This window comes from Phyllostomus hastatus, unplaced genomic scaffold (genome assembly GCF_019186645.2).
Source record: "Phyllostomus hastatus isolate PE091 unplaced genomic scaffold, TTU_PhHast_1.1 phas_contig_29, whole genome shotgun sequence".
Taxonomy (NCBI): domain Eukaryota; kingdom Metazoa; phylum Chordata; class Mammalia; order Chiroptera; family Phyllostomidae; genus Phyllostomus; species Phyllostomus hastatus.
Window position 1 is genome coordinate 43,883,320 of NW_025333835.1, and position 24,376 is coordinate 43,907,695.

A 24,376-nucleotide genomic window follows, 5' to 3' on the forward strand; every position below is an offset into this window, starting at 1 on the left:
CCTCCTGGCGGCCTTACTCGCTTATCGGTAACGTTACAGTCACCGGGCAGATGAGAGAAGTTTGTATCAGAGTGGCTTTTGAGAAACGAGACACAGCACTGGTTCTCCTAGTTTCCCAGTCCCCATCGGGATACATCACTTCCTTTTCCAAAGGAATACAGATGCTACCGTGGCTGGGAAGTTGCAGAATACGATGTTAAAAATAATAGTAATAGCCTACTTCTGAAAGGAAGGCGTGTGCTCGGCGAACTCAGGGAGGGAAATCTGGATAACAGGATGAGGAAAAGAATTTCCAGTAGCACTTGTTCAGGGCAGAGACAAGAACACATTCTGCGGTTCTTCCTCTCAAAAGACGGCAGAGCTCGGGTGTTCGGGTGACACGGGGTGGGGCGGCGACCAGAGCAGGTAGTTCCGTGAGGCGTTTTGTCCTCTCCTGTCCTTCCTCGGAGCACCTGCGTGTTTGCTGGACCGAGTGGGACCAGTGGGACAGACTAGTGGGGCTAGTGGGACGGAGGGAATGAGAGATCGTCTCTTGGAACGGGGAGATGCAGATAAACAGGCGGTTTGGCCACTTGTGGCGGCGGATCACCCGGAGCTGGGCCACCCACGGATCTCCACTCACCTGCTTTGACTCGTGACATCAGGCCGTGCTTTTCGGATACTCCATCCGGCACCTGGCAGCCACAGCAAAAAGGAATGTGAAGATAATTTAAGAAAACCGGTCCATGCTACTCGGCGTTTAATTCGTCTGTTTGTTGGTGACTAGGGAGTGGCAGGTCCGGAGAGAAGTTACCCACCGGCCTCCGTGGGAGAAAAGGTGTGATTTGTTTCCAACCTCGGGGGTCCCCTTGGGTCCATGGCAGGCCCCCCAAATACACTCTGTGGAGAAGTGTTCTGTTGCATGTCAATAGGTAGGCTTTTTTAAAAAAGCCTGTGTATCCTGCTAATCGATACTGTGGCTCTCCACGCAGCTCCCAACACTTCTCTCTTTTCCGGAGGCCCTGCTGTTCCCAGGCCTCAGCACAGCGCTGTTCGGCACCCTGGGTTGCAAACGAGGAGTGTTTGTCACCCAGAGAACCCTCCAGGGAGGGACAGACCCCAGGTGGGAAGAGAAGATGAGGGCGGGGAGCATGCCAGGACATCGCACTCAGGGGCCACGTCATGGGCGCGGCCCGAACGCACCGACGGACCCGCTGGGGCACACGCAGGGGAGGGGAGGGCCCAGGGCGTGACGCAGCGCGGCGTGTGCTGCCCAGAGCCACCATCCAGGCTGATCGACCCCTTATTGAGCACCTTTTAAACACAGACAAATATTTATTTGCCTGCTCATTGTCATTTATCTGTCGGTGACAGTGTGTCATTCACTTCAGACAGGAGTGAGGGCTCTGAAGGGCCAAGAATTCACCCGCCACTCACCGGGGGTCAGACTTCGCAGGAACCTTTTGTGACGTGTGCTCGGGGTTTCCCCTTCTCCCCAGCTCCTCCGCTTTCCGGATGGAACTTCCCCTGGGGGGCGGGTGGGAGAGCCTTTTCGGACTTTCTGAGCAGCCCTTTTGGCTTGGGGCACACGCTTCCCTGCCCACTTTCCTGTCTGCTTCTGTTTCTTCTCGGCTCCGGTGCCTGGGGGTCCCTTCTCTTCCTGCACCTCGAGGCCGAGCCTCTCCCAAAGCTCGGCCCTCGGGCCTGGAACCTCCCCTTGCGGACCTCACGCCTCGTGCGGCTCCCATAGGGTCTCCGCTTGTCTGGCCCGCTGGAGCGCGACGCCTCGTGTGCCCCGCCGTCCAACACCCAGGGTCTCCCAAACGCCCACCCACTCCTCAGCACGCGGCACGGGCCGCACGAGCCCGTGTCCTTCCTTCTTCAGCTGGGACTCCTGGGTCTTTGTTCTGGTCCAGGCTGGGACTGCTTCCCGCTGGCATCCCGGCGTGGGGTCTCGGAAGTGACATCTGACTCTCTCTTCCACGTGCAACTCAGCCGGTGAGCCTCCCGCCCGGGGCTTCGCTGCCTCCTGCTGGGGATGCGGGGCCCTGCCGCTGGTCCCTTGGTTTTCCTTCCCTTCCCGCTCGCTCCACAGGCCGTGAGACGAGGCTGGGTTATAGGAGGGCCCGTCACAGACTGGGGCCCGAAGTCTGGACTGCCCGGTTTCAAACCGCAGCGCAGACTGACGAGGCACCTGGGAGCAGGTTTTCTAACTGTTCTGGACAAGGTCCACTCTTTTTTTTTTAAGATTTTATTTATTTATTTTTAGAGAGGGAAGGGAGGGAGATAGAGAGAGAGAGAAACATCAATGTGCAGTTACTGGGGGCCATGGCCCACAACCCAGGCATGTGCCCTGGCTGGGAATCGAACCTGCGATGCTTTGGTTCGCAGCCCGCGCTCAATCCACTGAGCTATGCCAGCCAAGGCAAGGTCCACTCTTGAGTCTGAAAAGTAGGAGGTTGGGTGCTGATGTCATAGGGCCGTTGTAGACATAATAAATAAGATGTTGATCGTCTAAGTGCCCAGCACAGCGCCTCGTCTGTGATAGCGACCCCAGGAATGTTTGTCGAGTGCTGTGGACTCAAGTTTTGTGGCATAGCGTACGAGTTACAGTATGGGTTAGGAAAAACGGGGCTAAGGTCTGGTATTTGAGTAAAGGAAGTGGGTTTCAGAGGACTGTTGTAAAGAGTATTCGGGTGGTTAAGTGGAACTGAATTATCGGCGATGGTCAAGTTACACGGTGGAAGTTCTGTGAAGGCTCATTTCCTTGGAGGGTGAGTGGGAAAGAGAGAACACACATAGGCTTACATTCATGCATGCCAGCCAGTCCACGTGGCCCATCCAAAGGTCTTAGAAATCCAGGGTGAAGCAAATGATGAGTAATCATGCTTAGGCATCTTAATTTTTATTACTTTTTTAAAAATCCTCACTCGAGGATGATTTTGAGAGAGAGAGGAAGGTGGGAGAGAAAGACATCAGACAGCTGCCTCTGGCGTGTGTCCCGACTGGGGATCAAACCCACAGCCTGGGTTTGTGCCCTGACCAGGAATTGAACCTGCAACCTTTTGGTGCACAGGGCAACACTCTATAATCAGCAGAGCCATCCAGCCAGGGCTTTATTACTTCTTTTTTCATTAACTCCGTGTCCCTGGGTAAAAGTTGATCTGAGTGTCCTGTTCTCCTTGAAGTGAGAATCAGTATGCCTTTCTTGTATCCTGAAAAAAAAAAAAAAGCAGTAAAGCAAAAGCATATACTTCCAGGGCTTTGGTGGAGTGGCCTGGAGGAGAAGCCAAGACAGGCAGGTGCTGCACCTTCTCGGTCACAGCAAGCCGCAGTCTCCTGCACGTGACCTGGAAAGCTCTCGGGGGGAAAAAAAAAAAGGAGGAGGAGTAACTGAGGAGGGTGACTTACCCATCACTGCACTTTGAAATCGAACTGCAGACCTCGGTCATGGCCCTGGCTGACCGTGAGGGGTGCAGAATGGGATATTTTAAGAAAGGCTTTATTTATACTCAAGAGGAGACCGACGGGCTGCTACCGTGGGAAACCCGCTCGGAGGCAGCGGCCAAATACGGTGCAGGTACGTGCCGCGGGGCCGCGCCGCGCGAGGCCGGCACAGCCCGGGTGCCGGGTGGCCGCGGACACTCACTGTGTGCAGCCTGCGTTTCTTTCCGTTCTCTCTTTTCCAAAGTCGCCCCCTCCCCTTCTCAGACTGTGGCCTCCGTGTCTGGGGGGGACGGGTTGCTAACAGTCTTCAAGAAGTGGCTCAAGATTCCGTCGACACGAGGATGCCGTGTTTCTGGGTTTGACACGTGCTCCGTCTCCAAACGATCGGCACATTCAAGCCGTGGGGGGCGCCCCTGCTGTCCCGGTTAGATTTAAACGTGGACTCCAGGATGTTATGCCTGTACACGGTCTCATTCGAGACTAATAATTTCATGTGAAATAGAACTACAGTTTTCTCTCTGGTTTGTGTAGCTACAGAATGGAAGCCGACCTAAGTAGGACCGGGCAGCCTAAAGCAGTGTTCTCCTTTGTTGGTAATTGTGGAAGACATTGGAGGGTGGTGGGCGGGAGGGGGAGCCTGGCACTGGAGGGGGGATAGTCATTAGGGAAACACGGGTGCGACATTTGCCCGAGTGGGTTCTTCAGAGCGGACCAAGCGGGAGAAGGAAATGGTTCTCCCTGGATGTGGTTCGCGGTTGCGTGTGCAGGAAGACAGGTAGCAGTCAAGTGTCGTATTCGAAACAGGGACGAGTTAAACTGTGGCTTCAACGAAAGTGGCGTAGGTTGCGCAAAAAGAACAGGAAAACACTGTTAGGTGAGGTGTCCCGTGAGAAAGGAGACTCTCTTGGCTGCAGTGTGATCGCAAGGTGCTGCAGGTGCCCACGTGGGGCACAGAGGGAGCTACTTGAACACACAGTAAGCACTGCACCCTCGTTCCTGCCCCTCCCCAGCTGAGACCCCCCCCAGGGTGAGCCGCCCTGGGGGCCCTGCGGGGAAACCTGGCCTGCTTCCTCGGTGGCCCTCCAGACGCGGTTCACTGTGACTTTTTAAATTGTTGTTCAAGTACGGTTGTCTCCTTTTTCCTGCCACCACTTCGCCCCGCCCCACCTGACATTTTCTTAATAGATTTGCGATGGTTAGTGATTTCATATCATTACTTCTGTTTCTCTCTGCACACCGGGTAGTCAGTGGTGGGGGCGGGGTGGTTCTTGGGGTTCACGGTTTCCCAGAGAGATGGTAGGTGGAGTCCTGGGGTTGGAGATGGTGAGTGAGAAAAAGTTACTCGTGCGATTACGCGGGCTGCTCTTGGTTGTCCAGGCTGGAAATAGGTACGTGGTTTGTTTGGCCTGAAATTCCGTGGTTGGTTAGGGATTTGAAACCGAGAAGAGAAGTTTATCTTGCAAGCCCAGGCCCTCGCCAGGTTCATGCTGGGCTGGGCTGCGGAGTTCCACCGCGGAATGAGGAAACAGATAAGTCTAACAGGGAGGCGTTCAGCGGAGAAGCACGGGGGACAGGCAGGAGCCGCAGCCGTGGGAACAGCCCCTGCCCGCCCGCCCGCCCGCTCACCCCTCCCAGCTGCCCCTGCGCCCTCCCATCCGCAGACTGGGCAGGGACTCGGGGGGCCGGGTTCTGGGGTGCAGGAAGTCTCAGGCCACCCCCGCCACCGAATCTGTGACTTCCGCTGAGTGGGCAGCCCAGCGTCCCCCCCTTAACGACTCTTTTGTAAAGAGTTAATTCTTCTTTTAAATGTTGCTCTCGGGGGTGGCTCCCAGGCTAGACTGGAAGGTAAACGCTGGCCACTACCTTACCAGACATTGCACGGCCTTATTGTTAAACCTCCCCTCCGTGCTGGCCTGCTCAGGGCACGCGGGCCCACCGGAGACGAAGGGGGGTGCGGGCGGGGGAGTGGGTTGCAGCCCGAGGCTCTGAGTCGCTGGAGAAAAATTGCTGCCAGATGAGTGGCTTCCAGCGCCCAGCTGCCGAGGCGGCCAGAGGATCAGAGGGATCGACCCAGTCTCCCCTCTCCTTTGTAAACGTTTGCGGGAGGGGTGACGGGGTTTGGTGGGCGTGTCTATATTTCCTTTTATACGGGCATGTTACAGGTGACACGGGGACGTGCTGTGGGGAAACCCGGCGAGGACAGGCTGCGGGGACAGGTGGGTGGAGCGGCAGAAATGGGACCAGCTCTGTGCGTGCTGTCTTAGGGCCGAAGTCCTGGTGCCTTGCTTGCCTGCCGGCGATTAGATACAGGAGTGTGGGGGGCGTACATACACAGGGGTTCCATCGGCAGCCTTCAGCACAAAGAGCATTCTCACCCAGCAAAGAAGCCGTAGACGCCTTCACAAGCTTACATTGCATTTTATTTTAAATCTTCCAGTGCCCACCCTGGAAGAATTCCCGTAAGAATCATCCATGCACTATCAAATTAATAATAACATGTTAATAATTATTTTATGGCCACAACTTATATCCCGAATTGTTTCCTTGCCACCATTTGGTACACGGAGTTCTTTTGTCAGGAGGGACTTTCTTTGGAGACAGTTCTCCCAGCAGGGCCCCCAGAAGCTGGGCACCTCCTCCTCCTCCCTGGGGTGCCCCACGGGGCTCCTGCGCATCAGACAGGGTGGCAGGCGGGGCTGAGAGGACAGAGGGACAGGCTGGTAGCCCTGGTTTCTCCCCCCGCTGTCCCCAGGGGCCAGGAGAGGGTGCCAGGGGCGCCCATCAGCCTCATTCTCATCTGTCACCCTGACTGGGAGCCAGCTGCTCCTTCTGGAGCTGGAAGCCCCCTCCCCATCCCGTTCCTCCCGCTCCCCCACCCCAAAGGCTCTCAGGCTCTGCCCCGCCTGCGGGACCCTCATGCAGTTCTCTCCTCCTTGAGCTCTTTCTGGAAGTAGCTTTCCTTCTGGATCTGGGCCACGGAGAGGAGACACAGCTGACTCATCTTGCTAAAACCTCGCCATTACCTGGGCCCTGGGGGCCAGGAGCAGAGAGATGTCGGGTGGGGGTGGGTCACAGCAGAGCACCCACCTTAGAAAGGTGCTTTCCAGAGCACGACACCTGTTATTCAGGCGCCCGTCAGCTGGAGGCGCCCTCTGGCCGGCCTGACCCCTGCCCGCTCACACGGGGAGTGAGCCCTGCAGAGGAAATCTGTGTCACACACACAGAGAGGTGCCCAGACCACAAGTGTGCACCTCGGTGAGTTCTCACACATACAAGCAACCGTGTAACCAGTCTCCAGCCGTGGTTTCTCTTTTTATTGTAATATTTACCTCCTAATGATAACACTTTGTAGTAATTTGGGAAAATTGAGCCAAGTGCAGTCAAGAAAATAAAATCGTCTTGTTGTACCTACTGCCCCACAAGTGGCCACTGGTCACATGCTGTGGCGCTGGCAGCCCATCCATCTGTGTCACCCCCTCGTACCCACAGATATCACGTGTACCACACACGCACACACACACACACACAGCACCACAACCCTTGTGGCATCACACACGGAGGTCCAAGCAGGTGCAGCGCCGTGACACACAGCTCTGGGAGTGTTGCCGCCTGGCTGTTGGCTTCCAGGGAAGGAAGGGGAAGCTGAGAGCCGTCTGTCTCCTCGCCTGAGAGCAGGAAGGGGCCCCTCGCAGCCGGGGTGGGGGGGAGGGGCGGGAATAAGGGGCTGCCATATACGAGTGGGAGACTCCTAGATTTCACTTATTCAGTATCTGCCCGTCTCTCAGTCAGGATACTCAGCAGTGATGACTTCTTTTTTCTTTTCTTTTCTTTTTTGTTTTTAATTAGCTCTCTACTAGATACCTAAACAGACTTTAACCACAGGGAGTCAGAAGGTTGGGAATCGGCCGGTGGTTTCGGGAGCTGCGGGAAAATGCTCTCTCCATCACGCCTAACAGGGACGAGCCGATGTCCTCACATGCAGGTGGCTTTGGTCCTCGTAGACTTTGCTGCTTGTGTTGTCAGGAAGGTGACAGCTGGCACCAGCTTCCTGTTGCTCTCGGCGGTGCAGGGCACATGGCCCACCTGTCCCCTGGCCCGCCACTGCAGGGCTCCTGTAACACATGATTTCTTCCCTCATACACATGAGATCTGCGTCATCACACATCCAGACACCGGGTTTTTATCTTTGTGAGACGTCTGGGCCGCTCGCCCCTCGCCCCTGCTCGCTCGCCGCGCCCGCAGACGGTGCGCCGCGGCCTGCCCTGCTCACGCGTGTCCTCCTTGTGTTGTCTCCACAGCCGGAACCAGCTGTCCGCCCTGCCCGCCTGCCTGTGCGCCCTGCCTCTCCGAGTCCTGATTGCCAGCAACAACAAGCTGGGCTCGCTGCCGGAGGAGATAGGTCAGCTCAAACAGCTAATGGAGCTGGTATGTTACTGATTTTTAAGATGATCTTTTTTTTTTTTTTTTTTGCGCCTGTGTACTAATCATCGTCTATCGAGGTTGCCAGAAAGACCGTTTGCTACGGTTGGAGAAGGGGGAGCCGGTGGTGGTGATAACGAAGTGAAGGGGGGAGGGTGGGCGGTGGTGGTGCTGTGGCAGACACAGTTCCGGAAAGTTCCAGGTTCCCGGAGTTTCCCGGTCCTTACGCGTACAGGATGCACGGCCCCTGTGGTTTACAGGTCGTCACACACTCGTTAGGTCCTTCTTTCTTGCCACCGTGCAAGTGAGTGGGTCGTAATCTACGGACAGACTGGAAAAACGATGTACAAACAAGTGAGTAGGCCCCACTTCTCGAATGCGCGTGGCGAAGTCACAAGGCAGAGAGAACAGAGTGCCCTGATTCCGGGAGGATCGGCGTCACCGTGCCCCACATTGACGCAGCAGCTTTAAGATGTGACCGTGTCCCCGGGGGGCGGAAGAGAAGGACACGTGACAGGCAGGCCGAGAGATGGGTTGTGTGCGCGCGCCCGAGACGCAGGCGCCCGCCGGGGCTGCCGTTCCTTCTGTCCTGACTCAGTTCCTTACCTGGTTTCTCAGGAGGGGAAAGGATGGCTCCTTCCTAGACTCCCGTGGAGCTGAACTGGGCGGGCGTAGAGGCGAGACGGGCCATTAGGGCTGCACCTCGGGGTCGCAGGGCGCCCTCCAGGCTGCACTACTTCGTGCTGAGCTCGCGTGCAGCACAGAGTTGACTGCTGTGGTTCCGGCCTTGAGGAGGACCTTCCTCCAAGTGGGCGCCTGGCCAGAGCACGGATGGCCGGTAACTCTCCGCTCGGGCGCCGTCTCCAGCTCATTTCACTGCGGCCACCTGGACCAGGGTGGTGGTGGCCGGGAGGCCCAGATTGAGGGCTGTGACCACATTGTCGTGTCTGCAGCGAGGAGTGCCTGGGGGGCCGGGACAGTGCCCACGTCCCACATGCATCGACTGTTACTCGAGGTTAGAGACCGCTGACCGCTGCATCGGGCATTGGCGCTGTGAACAGAGCGCCTCTCTCGGGACTCGGGTGCGAGAGGTGTCGGAAGGCCATCCCGGCCGGCTCAGACCAGGGGGTGGGCCGGGTCGTAGGGATGCGGGGGTCTCCCCTCACTCAGGATCAGGACGCTGGACCAGGGGTCACGTGAGGGCGAGAGCAAGACCCTGGTAAGAACTGAGCATGCTCCGTTCCTGCGCGCAGCGGGGCAGCGGCCCGGCGCATGCGCCCCAGGCTCAGACGCCCTCCCCCCTCTCCTCCAGCACGTAGCGAGGGCCGGCTCGCGGGTCTCAGCCCCGGCTTCTAAGCGGGAGAGGCCCGGTCTGAGTCCGGCGGCCTCTCCTGACTCAGTCACCCCAGGGCACGGGGCCATGTCACCCCGATCTGGCTGCTCAGCTGCCGCGGAGGGGGGCGCTTCTGAAAGGGCGTGGCGGTTCACTCGACCCCTCCCCCGAAAAGGCCGTGTGTTACCCGAACCACGTTCACAGGGCAGGGGGCGATCGCTTCAGTCCCGGCGCGGGGAGAGGTGGTGGGGGAAGCGCCCGGGAGAGGCTCCACTTGTCCTGCACAGTGGCCCCGTGCGGCCCGTGGCGACCACCCGACTGGACGGGGCCGCCTGTGTTCCTTCCACGTGACTCACTCCTGTGTGTCAACAGGCCTGACCTTTGTGGAAAGCATGGATTTGTGACGTCGGTGAAAAATCCAGTCAGTGGCCGTTTTCTCACCACAAAGGGCAACTGGCCTTGCTTAAGGTCACAGACTAAAAAAAGATCAGTTTCCATCTGTTCTTCTTTATCTTTCATCTTTTTCTTAAAATAGCAGTGTTACTGGAGTGAGCCACATCCGATGATTTTTTAGCTGTATCAATGGGAAAGCAATTCTCGGGAGAGCCCAACGCGAGTGTGGAACTCCGGGGGCAGCTTCTGTGTTGGGCTACGCAGTGACCAACTTCTTAAGAAAGCACAGGCGGGCGCTCCCCAGGCACTCAGGGTGCCCTGGGCCACCGAAGTGCTGATGGCAATCTCTCAGCTTATAGGCGCAGCATTGTTTAACTATTTTGGAAGAAATATTCTTAAGTTTTTCACGTTAGACTCTGAGGATCCTAAATTGCATTGCACACTCTGTTTTCTTCCAAGTATAAGTGAGGTATTCCAGAGTCGTCCCTTGCTTAGAAAACAGACACAAAAACACCGCAGCCACCCACGAGAAAGGAGTTGTCCTTTCTAATTTTTTGAGAGTAATTGGAGTTGGGGAAAAATACCGTACCTTCTTTTTTTTTTATCCTCACCTGAGGACATTTTTTTTCACTGCCATTTTTTTTTCACATTTTTTAGAGAGAGGGGAAGGGAGAGAGGAGGGAGTAAGAAACATGGATAGGCTCCCTTCTCGAACATGCCCTGGGCTCAGGCATTGAACCAGCAGCCTGGGTGTGTGCCCTGACCAGGAATCGAACCTGTGACTTTTGGGTCTACAGGACGATGCTCCAACCAACTGAGCCACAGTGGCCAGGGTTATCTTAGCTTCTTCAGTGTGTCGCAATTATCTAAGAATCTTAACACAAAAAGTGTTGCAATCCCGAGATGGGTGTGTCCACCGTTTGAGATTGCAGCAGGGGTGTCCAACCTGCTGGCGTCTCCGGGCCACCCTGGAAGAAGAAGAGTGGTCTTGGGCCGCACGTTAAGTACACTGTGATACGTAATCACAAGGAAATCTCATCATGTTTTAAGTAGATTTGCAGTTTTGTGTGGGGCTGCAGGTTGGACAGCCCTGTAAGGGAATACTGGAAGGCAGTGGCTCCCACTTCCCCGCAGAAGCCATTCAGAAGCGTCTGAGATGCCCTTTCCTTGACCCCACACGAGAGGCCCCGGGAACTCACGCAGTGTCAGCTCTCTCGAGCTGGCCCTCGGGAGGCGCTGCTGATGGGGACGATCCAGTGGGCACTTCGAGTGGCTTCTGTACCTTTGTTCCCGCAGCGTGGAGCCGCGCACACCCATTGCTTTGGGCTCCCGTGTCCATCCTGTGGTGGGAAGGGAGAAGGCATGGGCTCTCCCCGAGCGCCTGCTCTGCGCCCGGCACCCTGCTGGGCACGGGACGACGTATCCCATACAAACCTGACAGTCTCCCGGCAGGCGGGGCGGGTATTGCGTGTGCATTGCACAGACAAGTCTGGGTTTTGGAAGTACTTACCCAAGGCCGTGCAGCTACGGAGTGGTGGAGCGGAGGTGATGAATGTGCAGGCCCCTGCACAGCACTGCACGGGTGGGGGCGTCGTCTCTCCCTCCGCGTTGCCCGCCCGTCCCGGAGAAGCAGCCTTGGTTGCTTTCTTGGGCATCGCTGGGTTCAACGGGCACCGATTTCCCCACTGACGTTGTGGCAGGCTGTGAGCAGCCGAGAGCGAGTCAGGGGATGTCGCCAGCCTGGGGTGTGGTCCAGAAGATGGGCTGCGTCTGTCGGAGAGGCCCCTCACTGAGGACCCACGGCCAGAAGGAGACTCAGCAGATTGCCTTTGGACTGACCAAACCCCGTCTGACTCATGAAAACCATGTTAATATATTGGAAACACGATGATTTGGCCATCACATCACGCCGGAAGGATAAGGGATAGTAAATATTGGGCAAGAGATGCTCTATGAATGCCTTACAAGGAAGGGGTCCCCAAAACCCCAGAATTTACGTATAAAAAGTTGTGTATTCTCATATGTTTAAACTTCAGTCACCTTCCAAGCAGCTTGATGCAGCGCACCTATCAGAACGCTCTTCCCATGGCCCAGAACAGTCTGAACTCATCGATTTTGGTCCCTTTTATTTAGTGCTTCTGCTACTTTTTTGTTTCACCTCTTCCACATCAGCAAAATGTTTCCCTCTGAGGACTTTTTTCATCCGGGGAAATAAGCAGTCTCTCGGGGTGAGATCAGGTGAATGAACAGGGAGGGTGGGGCACAGGGGTCATGCCATTTTGGGTCAAAAACTGCTGAACACGCAGAGTGGTTTGCACAGGTGCGCGCGTAAATCACCCATCATGCAATGTGCAAATGCCTTGAAAGAGTCTTTAAGAAAAATTCACTGAAGCCAAACCCAGCCTCTCACAATGATGCCAGCTGGTCCACTGAGACAGATGGGTTCCGAGAACGCTTCCCGAGTGGGGGGACCTATACTACAAGGGGCCTGCCTTCCAGAAGAGAATTCTAGTTTTGGGGGGTCCCCCCTTGTCTGTTATTAACATATAGCCATGTGTATGCAGGCAGCCACATTTAAGGTGGAATGCAGTTAATACATTGGGGAACGTTATAGGGCATTTGCCGAAGGGTGAGGAGTTGCCTTACTGGTTCCGTGTGCGTGCTGACATGCTGGGGTCCAGAGAAGATCTGTTTCTTGTTTGGTTTGTCTCCACTCTGTCCTCTCCTGAGTCTCGAGTGCGAGAACCGTCTCCCAGCTCTTCCCTCACGTACGAGACCTCAGTGTCACTGACTCAGAACCTGCCCCCTAGCCAGAGAGCGCACAGGACCCGGCTCAAGTAGTGGCCGAGCGGAAAGTGCTGCAGTTCCCGGCCCCGACAGACACACCCTTTTTTCTTCTCTTTTCGTGAAATGTTTGGTTGTGCGGAGAGTTGGCATTCAAGGACTGGGTATAGACATAGGACTTCCTAAGCAGCTTCTGGCCGGAATCCCTTCGTCCTCGTTTTTTTTAAAGATTTTATTTATTTATTTTCAGAGAGGGAAGGGACGGAGAAAGAGAGAGAGAGAGAGAGAGAGAGACATCAATGTGTGGTTGCTGGGGGCCATGGCCTGCAACCCAGGCATGTGCCCTGACTGGGAATCGAACCTGTGACACTTGGGTTCGCAGCCCGCACTCATTCCACTGAGCTACGCCAGCCAGGGCAACTACCTCATTATTTCTCATGTGGCATATGGATTTTCCTGATCCTGGAGGGAAATCAGGATTATTTAATCTATCCTCTTCTTTGTACAGGGCCACAGAGCGGTTAAGACATTTACCTAAAGTTACATTGATCCATACAAAAGACTTTCCCTGAGAAGGGGCGTGGCCACCCATGGGAGGCCAGTGGTAATCACTTATATTTCCTGTCAGAACGTTTGTGTTTCCTTCAGTTAAAAAAAAAAAAAAGAGCTAGATTTATCACAAAAAGATGTCTGAAGTGACAGTATCACCACACTAAAGTTTTTTAAAACTTGAGGGTCTGACCCTGGCTGGCGTAGCTCAGTGGATTGAGCGCGGGCTGCGAACCAAAGCATCACAGGTTCGATTCCCAGTCAGGGCACATGCCTGGGTTGCAGGCCACGGCCCCCAGCAACCGCATATTGATGTTTCTGTCTCTCTTTCTTTCTCCCTCCCTTCCCTCTCTAAAAATAAATAAATAAAATCTTAAAAAAAAACCCTGAGGGTGTCGTCAAGGGAGCCCCTTCGAACACCACAGGCAGCCCTTCCTCCCCCACCCGTGGGACCCGCTCTCTCCAGGAGCCTCCTCAGCCTCCGTGGGAGGTCTGCACCGGATGCAGTGCTGGTGCTGGTGCCGGTTTCCCCGGGGGCCACCCCTACAACAGCCCTTCTGGTCCGTCCGACAGTGCTGTGTCCTGAACGGGAGCACCTCCTGTGAATAATCTCGGGATCGCCCCCATGTTGATGTTTTAAATCCTTGCCGTTTGCGCGTTCTGAAGGTGAGCTGGCAACTAGCACGTAGTTAGCAAAAGTATATCGATCTTCGCCACGCATTTCACACTTCTAGAGACTTCTTTTGTTGCCAGGAGGGCTCTGATGAAATGTGGTTCCATAGAAACATGCTGTTTAAACTTGTGGAAGATGAGTTTGTTGTAGTGAAACCTCTGTTGTGTTTTCTATCCGTACAACTCGAACTGGCTGGCCCATACAGACTTTAAGGCTGACTGTTAATGTTACTGTATCATCATTAGATTTACTTCTGTGTGTAGAAGAATAGAATTAGTAAATATTTCTGACACGTATGGTGATTCATTTTTTGGTCTGTCTATTTGTAATACTGGAACACCAAATGTATGGTAATTTGATTTCACTGAAGCTTGGAATAATTTCCTTTCTCTAAGACACAGCTTAGGGCGAATAGAGAATTCAGAAGGAATTCATTTGACAATTCTAAACCACTGAATCTAAACAATTCATAGCTTGGTAAATTCTAAGTACCCTCAGAAGTGGGAGTAATTAGTGTTTTTTTATTAATTTTCTTTAAAAAAATCAACACTATTTTATCTTGGGCCAACTATGGACAGACGTACCCTATAGAACCAGGACATTCTAGGGATATTACTTTCGAGTTTTCTAAATGGAATATCTTATCCCCAAGCATCTCCGATTAGCCCCTCTTTCCCCCTCCTCATTCCCCAGCTAATGGAGACATCATAACGAACGAGTTTTATTTTCCTGACTAAATTCGGAAGCTCTTACATTTGGCAAGTTCGGTAACATCCAGGGACTAGAGTTTCGCTCAGTTTTCTACAATACCGACGGTATGACAGTGACCAGTCTTTGTGCCACCCGCGTGCCCGACGCACCTGGGCATGCGCCCCCACGGTTCTGGCCGGACGGGAGGGAACGCACAGCCGCGCAGGGAGGGAACCGTTACAGTGGTTTGCCCGCCCACCGCCTCCCCTTCCGGCTGTGCACGGACGGACAGTCGGACTCTGGGGGTGGGATTGTCTGCAGATGTCTTGTCCCGTCAGGTCAGAAGGAAAACCTTCCTTTTGGCATCATGGGACGTCCCTTAAAAAAATAAAAAGTAAGTTGGTGGCCGTTTTCCCTGCTGAAAAATAAGTATTTCAGTATAGTCGGGGGGAGTCGGTCTTCCCTGATCAATCTACGATGCTAGATGATGTATGTTGGGAAAATCACCTTGTGCTTAGAGGAACAGGACACCCTGGATTCTGGCCGACCGGAGGGTGCTGAGCGAAGGGCAGGCCGACGAGGGAACACACGGAAAAATGGCATAAAGATCTCAGGAGATGTCACGCTGCAAATATGCTGCCTAAATATATCCGTCATCCTTTCCCCTCCCTCTTCCCTCTCCTTTTTTTTTAAAGAGAAGGATGTTCTTAAAAATCATGTCCTTAAAATATCTTTAAGTTGTCGGTTTCACCTTGCAAATCTGTAATTTCCCTGAGCTACAAGTGGGTCTCTCTCATGCTGTCACTCACAGACGTACAGAAGTTCATCTTTGCTGCCAACTGCATAGCTTCTCTGTAGAGATGGCGCATAACTCCCACTCATTCTCCCCCGGACCCTCAAACATCACCCACCCACGTGGCTTTGGGGGTCCGATAGAATGATTTAACTTCCTTTATCTCTGGGGCCTGCCCGTGTACCATTTGTACGAGGGCACTTTTAAAACAGCAGTGATGTTTGCAGCTTGGTGAAAGCAAAGAGAGGCAGAGCATACATTGGAGGGGGAGGGTTTCGTTGCCTTCTGGGACCAATCAAATGCCATCCAACGCCGTAGGAGTCGCGAAGAGAGGTGCTCGCCTTGCACCCTCGTGTCTGCAAGTGCATTCGGAGAGGCAGGCACTTCGCTGACTCGCCGAGGGGCCCCAGTGAGCGAGCAAACCTCTGGACCTCCTAATTCCAGAATCGCTTCTGCACATGTGTGTGTCACTGCGGCTGTGCTTGTCGGTTTGTGTGTTTTTTTTTAAAACACAAGGGATGTTTTTCGTAAAATTTTGTGTGACTTTTCTGGGCCAGGAGCGATGCTGCAACAGTCAGCTTGAGGGTCATGTCAGTGAACCCCTAGTGCTCCTAACCCCTTCACTCCCTCCCCCTCCCCTCCCTCCACCCCCTCCCCTCCCCTCCCCGCCAGCTCCACGGCGGAGGGCAGAGCAGTGCGGCAGGCTTACCGCAGGGCATGCCTTCAGTCTTCCTGGGTTGCAGCTCCTTTCCCTTTGGCAGGAGTGATACTGTTCCTCTTCGTCAAGCGACACTCACTCCGTGTCCTCATGACCTTGACAGAGTAGCAGGCCCACCCTCCGAGGCCGTGCGGGAGAGATGGGGCTGGCGGACAGCAATCTGCTGTGTTGCGTGTAGGCCTACTTCACGCGGAGCCCGGGGCTTCCAGGGATTGGTCAGCGGTGCCCGTGTCTCATCTGGAGCCACGGGAAGCTGACCGATTTCTTCCCTGGAGCCAACCGATTTCTGAAACGAGGCTTTGCTGCCTTCCACAAGGGCAGGGCGGGGGAGTGAAAGAGCGGGTTTTTGCAGGTTCAGCAGTGATGTGGGGTATTTAAGGACTTGATCCCATTGGGGTTGGTCATGGTCCCAACGTATCTGTGGTTCTGCGACACCAGGTAAGTGCAAGCGGTTCGGCACGTGCGATGGAGCATCTGGCGGTCCCGTCTACGAGACAGAATGAACGGCAGCATGATGGGGCTGCAGGGGCAGTGGGCCGAGACCTTTTATCCAAAGTTTATCGATGCCTTACCTTACACGCCTGGCGTTCTGCTGGGCACCCGGAGGCTGGCGTGAATAAGACACGGTCTCTTCCGTCCGGGAGCTCATAGACGTGGTGGAGGAGAGAAACGTTTGAGCGGATGAGGATGGGTACGGGGACAGACCCTGTTGCACACACGGGAGTGGTCAGTTCTCCTGGTGACCGGAGTGGAGTGGGAGAGGGGGCGGAGGCCTCAAGCCAGGCTTCCAGGAGGAGGCGGGGCTTGAGTTAAGTCTGCTGTAGCATCGCTCCTGGCCCAGAACACATCTGTGGTTATCTTGTGTCCCAGAACAGGCGGGACCAGAAGACAATACTGGGGAGGATGTACCAGACAGGGCAAGAGCCCGGACAAGCTTCGGGAACGAGTTCTGTGAAATGGCTCGGTGCCCACTGGGAACCGCGAGCAGCCGTGTCACCGTTCGGGCGTGGGGGACGGGGGCCCGCCTTCAGAGGGGTGGCGCCAGGGAAGCTCCCAGAGGCGAGTGGCAGAGCCGGGCCTGGTGCGCAGTGCGGGGTCTTGTGCTGTAGCTGAGGAGCTGTTGCAGGTGTCGAGGCTGGTGAATGACATGGTGAAATGTACACTGTGTGACTCTAAGACAATATCTGATTTCTTTATTTACTGAGAGAGTGCAAGGGAGGGAGAAAGAGAGGGAGAGAAACATCAGTGTGTGGTTGCCTCTCACACACCCCCTCCTGAGGACCTGGCCCGCAACCCAGGTGTGTGCCCTGATGGGGAATCGAACCTGTGACCCTTTGGTTTACAGGCCGGTGCTTAATCCACTGAGCCACACCAGCCAGGGCCACTGTGTGACTTTTTACTCTGGGCAGGACGAGTCAAGGGAAGAGAGTGAAGCATGGAAGCCAATCTGGAGACTGAGTGCTGCCCTAGACCAGCGGAGTTGCTGCGCTGAGGGGTGGAGAGCAGGGCGGAGCTGCCAGAACCACGAGGACCAGTGGGATTAGGGGTAACGACAAGGGCGTGTGGATTTAAACCGTCGTGCCTCCGTCGTGCGTGTGTCAAGGGGTGGTTCCGATCAACAATGAACAGAATATCGGTCTTCCAGAGCAAAGAGGACACAGTCTGCCCACCCCACGGACGTGCTTGTAAAATGTAGGGAAAGGTGTTCAGGTCCAAACTTGCACTTGATCTCACGTGAGTAGTGCATCCAAACAATGCCTCGATGTGCGGTGTTTTCCGCTGTAAGACGTGAGCCTGTAGTAAGGGGCGGGGCGTGCTCTCTGCCGGTTGGAGGTCCTACGGGGGAACGGCCGACCTCGGACTGCTGAACGGCTCCACGTGCTAATCTGGCACTCGCAAGCCTCAGGCAAATGACCTGACCTTTCCGAGGCTCCTTGTTGTGATCTGCAGACATCGGGGTAGTCACGCTGCCTGGCAAGTTTCGGGGAGGAAGGAAACGAGACCGAAGCCCGTGAAAGTGGCCGAGTGGCCACAGCCTCCTTCTTTTCCGTCTTCCTCTCCTCCGAGAAGGGTTCGGCGGTGGCTGACCTTTCCTTTTCGTCTCTGCGCTCAGCCTTCCTCGGCCAGCAACCTGGAGACTCTCAGGAAAGTCTACCTGTGTCGTTGTTCTCACATTTAAATCCCTCATGGTGGCGATGTCGCTTGTGGCGCCTGCTTTTCCAGAAAAGGCATCTCTCAGCCTCTCTCTCTCTCTCTCTGCTCTCGTTGCAGGATGTCAGCTGCAACGAGATCACCGCCCTGCCGCAGCAGATCGGGCAGCTGAAGTCTCTGCGGGAACTCAACGTCCGAAGGAATTACCTGGAGGTGTTACCCCAAGGTACCCAGGACGGGCGGGGCGGGGGAGTGGATACAGCGGGAGACCCTGGCTATTTTTTGTTTGCTCTGCCGTTTGTGTGTGCCTGTTACTATTCATTTTAATTTGAATGTCACGAGCAGACAACTGTCGTGTGAGTTGGCCGTGCCCTTGGCCAGGGGGCACAGCAGTAGGCCGTTCCCCTGTGCGAGGCTGCGTGCGTGTGCGTGTCAGGCTGCTAGGGCTCCCGTAACACAGCACCGTGGGCTGGGCGCCTCACACGGCAGAAGTTTACGGTCTCACACTTCTGAGGGCTGGCGGTCGGAGATGAAGGTGTTACCCAGTCCGATTCCTTCCGAGGCCTTTCTCCTTGGCTCGTGGACGGCCATGTTCTCCGTGTCTTCATGCCCTCCACCTTCTGCCTGCGTCCTGGCCTCTTCTTAGAAGGACACCAGGCCTGTTGTTGGGTTAGGGTCCACCCTAATGACCTCATTTCAAACTTAATTCTTCCTTTTGGAGGCCTGTCTCCAAATACAGTCGCAGTCTGACGTACTGGGGGTCAGAGCTCAGCGTAGGAATGTGGGGGCACACCACGCAGCTCACGCCAGGAGGCAGCGGGCATCGTTGTGGGTACGGACCTCTGATGTTCTGGAACAGCACGCCGGCAGTGTAGTTGACGTGCTTGGTCCTGCAGGTCCGACAGTCGGGGTTTCCGGTTGGGGGGCACTGGCTGGAGCCCCCCGTGTCTAAAATCTGCTCTTCAGGGGAAGGCACCGCCCCTGCTGGAGCGACATTTGGACTAACGTCACAGGAAGTTCGGGTGACTCTCTTGAAGCCCCTCCCACGGCCCTGCCCTGGTGGAGCAGACTCGGGCCTGTGGCTGTGGACTCCTGCAGGCATCCTTCTGACTTGCTGTGTCAGCATCTGAGTCGGAAGATGTGTTTATGCAGAAACTGTGGGCCATTGAGAACTCGGACAGCCAGCCTCGGAAGCGGGGTAGTGGATCGGAATTTCATGCTTTAGGATTCTTGATTCTTATTTGGGTCCCCATCAGGAAGGCGTCAGACGTGCACTGCACGCATTCTCCAAAACACACTCCGACTTTCAGAGGTCATGTCGATGTCCCTGGTTTTCGTTGGAGGACACCAGGCTTGCCAGTGTCACATGCACAGTCAGCAACACCTCAAAGCGCAGCCAGGGCTGGGGGCAGAGGGAGGTTTACCGCCATGTGCACGCGAAACAGAGTTTGTGCTTGTGTTCTTATTGATTAACCACTGTGTTATTTTCCTACGGACAACTGTAAGCCTTGGCCCTACCCTGTATTTGGAAACGGTCGGCATTTGGTTAACCTGATGCTGATGCTGCTGTTTTGAGAGCTGCTGGATTTTTATTATTCTGTCCCTGCGTCTCGGTCTTTGGCTCGAAGTGCTTCCTGACCCGAGGCAGGAAAACGGTGCCGATGGGAGGGAAAGGACTTTATGAAATGACACGTGCTTCCTACATGGAAGGTTCTGGTGTCTGCATCTTCTCGTTCACTTGCTGACTGGCACTTTAAAGAAGTAGAATTAGCCCTGGCTGGCGTAGCTCAGTGGATTGAGCTTGGGCTGCGAACCAAAGCATCTCAGGTTCGATTCCCAGTCAGGGCACATGCCTGGGTTGCAGGCCACGGCCCCCAGCAACCGCACATGGATGTTTCTCTCTCTCTCTCTTAAAAAAAAAAAGAAGCAGAATTAGAAACAGTCTCCGTGGAAAGGTTGATTACCTTCATCCTTGAGATGACTTGGTGTAAAAATACGGATTTCTCATTTTGCCGTTGTGCAGCCCCAGTTTGGAATGTTTGGCATTGTTTTTCTTCGTTTGCGCAAGTGCAAAGGGGACACTCCTCCCAAGTTTATAAGCATATAATCTTCCGTAGCATGGAGGGAAGCGTTCATGTAAATGTAAGCTCTCAAGCTAATCCCTGAGCAATCATCACAAGGCATTGAATTCTTTTCAGAAGGAAAACTTAACTTAATTGTCTTACAGTGGCCTGCGACAGTTTAGAAATGTGTGGAAAGCACATCTACAAAATCAAGATTTTTGCTTCGCTCACCGCGCCGGACTCTCTTACCTTAAAAGCATTGCTCTCCCTGAGAAGATCAGTTACAAATTTCTATGCTTTCCATAATTGTGTCTGCTCAGGTTCAATATGTTAAGCTCCACTCCAAGCTAGAACATCAGTGTACTGGAAAATCTTAAAAAAAAAATAGTTTCCTGCACATCCGGTTTCCTTTTGCTTCACTCTGGAGAGCTCCTAGTAACAGAAGAGCATGGACGGTGCTTTCGGGCAGTGCATTTAAAGCCTTTCCGCGTTTCCTTACTTGTTTTTCCTCCTGGAGTGCCCCCCTCATACGCTTTCAGTCCGAGGAGGGGAAGAAAATGTCTTTGGCCTAATTACCCACAGCAGTTCGGGTGCAGTGGCCTCCGGGCGGGGACTGTATTGTGTTCCTTCTGGGACCAGCACTCACAGTGCATTCGCGTAGCCATTCATTGCCCTTCTTTATAACAGAGAGAGAAGTAAGATTCCTTTTTTTTTTTTCCTTGCTCCCTTTTTCTGCTCTGTTTCTTTTGAGCTTTTCTGGGATGGAGTTACCATTTTTGTCCCCCGTGTTCTTGTGAAACACTGAGAGGGTCGCTGCCGTTCCCATCTCCTGTACCCCTACGGAGCCTCCCCTCCCCGCCCCTGCCCTGTCTGCCCCCGAATGCAGCCCTCTGCTTTTGCTGGAAAAGGTCTTCCTTTTAAGGGGCAGAGGGTTCCCGAAGATCTAGCGTCCAGGTAACACTCACCACTGATCGGCTAGCCTGACTTTTGTGAATGAAGTTAATCATCACAGAAGAGGACTAATATTACTAAAGGTTACAGCAAGGAGACGCTCTTTTGATATAAAACCCCCCCTAATTCTTACCCGTTTTAGAAAGAAACTATGAAGTGGAAAGGGATCCTCCCCCTTTTCACCCCGCCCTTTTTTCTTTTGACTGTCGGGATCCCACACTGTTCTCCAGCTTCACTTACTGCCTCTCTTCTCCGCCCCCTGCTGCCCCACGCCCTGTGCTCACGGCCCTCACCAGGACCAGCGGGTGTGGAGGCAAATCCCCATCCTGCCGCTGGCCGGAGAGCTGGGTCCCACCGGTGAACTCCCGGCAGCTGAAAACATAGGCTTGCCGATTGCCTCCCAGCCAGCCGCCTCGCCTGGACGAGAACCTGGGACCTGCCGCGTTCCCTGTTCTTCGTCTCCCTTCTTTCTAGCGTTTCAGCCCCCTCACTTCTTTCTTTAAGACAAAGTCATTCCTTGGGGCTGTATGGAAGAAGGAAAGTCCCTCCCAGCCCAGGGGGAGCTGAATTCTGGAGAAGAGACGCTGGCTGCTCGAAGACCCGTGGTGGGACTTGAACGTGGCACCGCTGCTGGGTGAAGTGACAAGCCCTGGCCCTCGAGGCAAAAGGAGGAGGAGGAGCCGTGTTCCTGCTTGCTCCTCGGTGCTGCCGTTGGCTCCTCCCCTTTTTCTAGTTCCTGCCCTTCCTCCTCTCCGGAATCCGGAGCATTCGAAGGCACCCTCTTCCAGCCCTCACCAGGTCCCACAGCAAATGTGGGAGGCCTGTTCTGAAGTGACACCCCTCCCCCCACCCCAGAGCCTCTTGCTCGGAGATCCAAGCGGTTTGTCCCCTGTCACCCTACACGTTTGGCGTGGCTCGCCTCGCTGCTGTATGGAATACATTTGACTGGTTTCTCGCAGCTGCCAGTGCCAGTTGGAATGCTTGAAATTACTGAGTGCTCACTCTGCCCCTGGGTGGGGATTTTAAGCTAAATATAATGTTCTGTTTTGTTGGTGGAGCTACAGGAGATTGTTTTAAAAGCAGGAGAATAAAGCCCTATAAGTCAGGATTACAGGGTTCTTTGCAAAATTCTGAATTAGATAGCATTCATTTCTTAAAGTGGAGTGAAAAAAAAAAACCCACGAACGCATTTCTTGTAACTACTTCTGAGGTCATGCCAGCCCAGACACATTAAATGGACGAGACTGTGCTGCGCTTGGCGTACTATGCGTGTGTTACCAAGCACCGCTTGGAAACGCTGGAAGTGACTGTGTTCTGTGTGCTGTGGCCTATGTGACCGTTTTGCTTTTATTCTTTAAAAGCATTTTTAAACAATACATATTGTAAATGTCAAGTATTTCCAACTCTTTTTTTTTAAAGATTTTATTTATTTATTTTTAGAGAGGGAAGGGAGGGAGATAGAGAGAGAGAGAGAGAGAGAGAGAAACATCAATGTGCGGTTGCTGGGGGCCGTGGTCTGCAATCCAGGCATGTGCCCTGACTGGGAATCGAACCTGCGACACTTCGGTTTGCAGCCCGCGCTCAATCCACTGAGCTACGCCAGCCAGGGCTGTATTTCCAACTCTTACCAATACTACCAACGACAGTTTAAATGATGGAACCCCCAGTGGAAGATCCCGCCGTCCCTTGGGGACAATATTACGCCCATACATTTACACGTATTCCTAACACGGGGCTTACTTTTGATGGTGCCGGGTGACATTTCCCCTGATGCGCAGGAAGTCAATTTTTGAATGTTTGGCCATTCAGTCGTGTTGCTTTCTGATTTCTTTCTTTTTTTTCTTTTTTTGTTCCTCTTCTGCCTCTAGAACTAGTAGATCTCCCCTTGGTCAAGTTTGACTTTTCCTGCAATAAAGTGCTGGGGATCCCCGTCTGCTTCAGGGAGATGAAGCAGCTGCAAGTCCTGGTCCTTGAGAACAACCCTTTGCAGTCCCCGCCAGCACAGGTGAGGGGGGCGGCCGGCCGGCCCAGGTGGGCGGGGTGCGCAGAGCCGCTTGGGTAACCGTCTGCAGGTACTGCCACTTTGGAACCCCCAGTGGAAGATCCCGCCTTCCCTTGGGGACAATATTATGCCCATACATTCACACGTATTCCTAACACAGGTGCTGGGTGACATTTCTCCCGGTGCGCAGGAAGTCAGTTTTTGAATGTTTACTGCCAGTTTGATGCAGCATCCGACACGACACCGAGCAGGGTCAGTCTCTGCAAAGGCGGATGAACCCCTGGGTGTTTGTGACGGCAGCCGGTCGTCTCCTGCCACCTCCAGCCCACCTACCAGTGTCGGGTTCGCTCCTCTTAGCACTGCAGTCCCCGTTACATCGGGTTATTTTATTATTTAGGCGTACATCTGACACTCTTCCATGGCGTGAAAAAGAGGAATGGATTCCTTACTTTAATGTTGACTGGGAAATGGAGCTTGAGCGTTTCGAAATACAATTATTGGTCATTTAGAGACAAGCGTCAAGCTCAAATTTCAAACGAGGAGAAACAAGTGGAGTATAAACACGTCCAGAATTGGAGGGTTGCCAGGTTAGGTATCGGACTTCTGTAGTTTTTTTACACTATTTACACTTACACGCATTTCTGTTAGGATTTTGCACTTTTCCTGCAAGAAAGACTAGAAATTGCTCGAGCTGCGGTTTTCTGTTCCCAGTGGAAGGAACGACTGCCTAAAGTCTTCTGTGTTTTGTAGAGGACACACTGGGTGTTGAGAGGTCCCTGGGCATGAAAACGCAAAGATTAAAATATACAGAGTCGGCTGTCTCCTGTTGCTATTTTGTTTTGCCATTAAGACATATTAAGTGTGTGAGATGGATGTCTCCCCAGATTTGCACAAAGGGCAAAGTGCACATATTCAAGTACCTGAGCATCCAGGCCTGCCAGATGAAGACGGCCGACTCCCTGTACCTGCCCACGATGGACAGGCCGCAGTCCCAGCAGCACGTGGAAGACAGGTGCGTGCGCCCGCCCGGCTCCCGGCCCCTCGTTAGGGTTGTGCTTGGGCCGAGCTGTTCCCGGGACCTCGCTCCAAGATCCTTCTGCGTCACTCAACCCGGGCAGACTTATAACGCGGAGTCTCAGAAACTTTTGGAATAGGAAGGAGAAAATTGATGCCGTGGGTAACGTTTGGCAACTCTCAAATCTTACCTACTCTTTCCTCGTCGAAAATCAGTCCTCCTTAGAGTGCTGTGTGTGTGCACACTTATGTGTGTGCAAATATATATGTGTGTATGCTTATAAATAAGATGTATAATATACACAGATACTTCTTATTTATCCTTGAAAACGACAGTGTCAAGCTCAGACATGGGTTTTTTTTTCATTACTAATTTTTTTAAAGATTTTATTTATTTATTTTTAGAGAGGGAAGGGA

The 24,376-nt window shown here is 53.9% G+C and overlaps 1 protein-coding gene across 2 annotated transcripts in view; it reads left to right on the top strand.

Moving 5' to 3' along the window:
- Positions 1 to 24,376, top strand: part of LRCH1 (leucine rich repeats and calponin homology domain containing 1) — a 149,003-nt gene that overhangs the window by 78,818 nt on the left and 45,809 nt on the right. For both annotated transcript variants that reach the window (XM_045838953.1, XM_045838954.1), the window contains exons 3-6: positions 7,725 to 7,851; positions 18,050 to 18,155; positions 22,812 to 22,948; positions 23,830 to 23,957. In XM_045838953.1, coding sequence (XP_045694909.1) covers positions 7,725 to 7,851; positions 18,050 to 18,155; positions 22,812 to 22,948; positions 23,830 to 23,957 — 498 coding nt within the window. The remainder of the gene's footprint in view (positions 1 to 7,724; positions 7,852 to 18,049; positions 18,156 to 22,811; positions 22,949 to 23,829; positions 23,958 to 24,376) is intronic.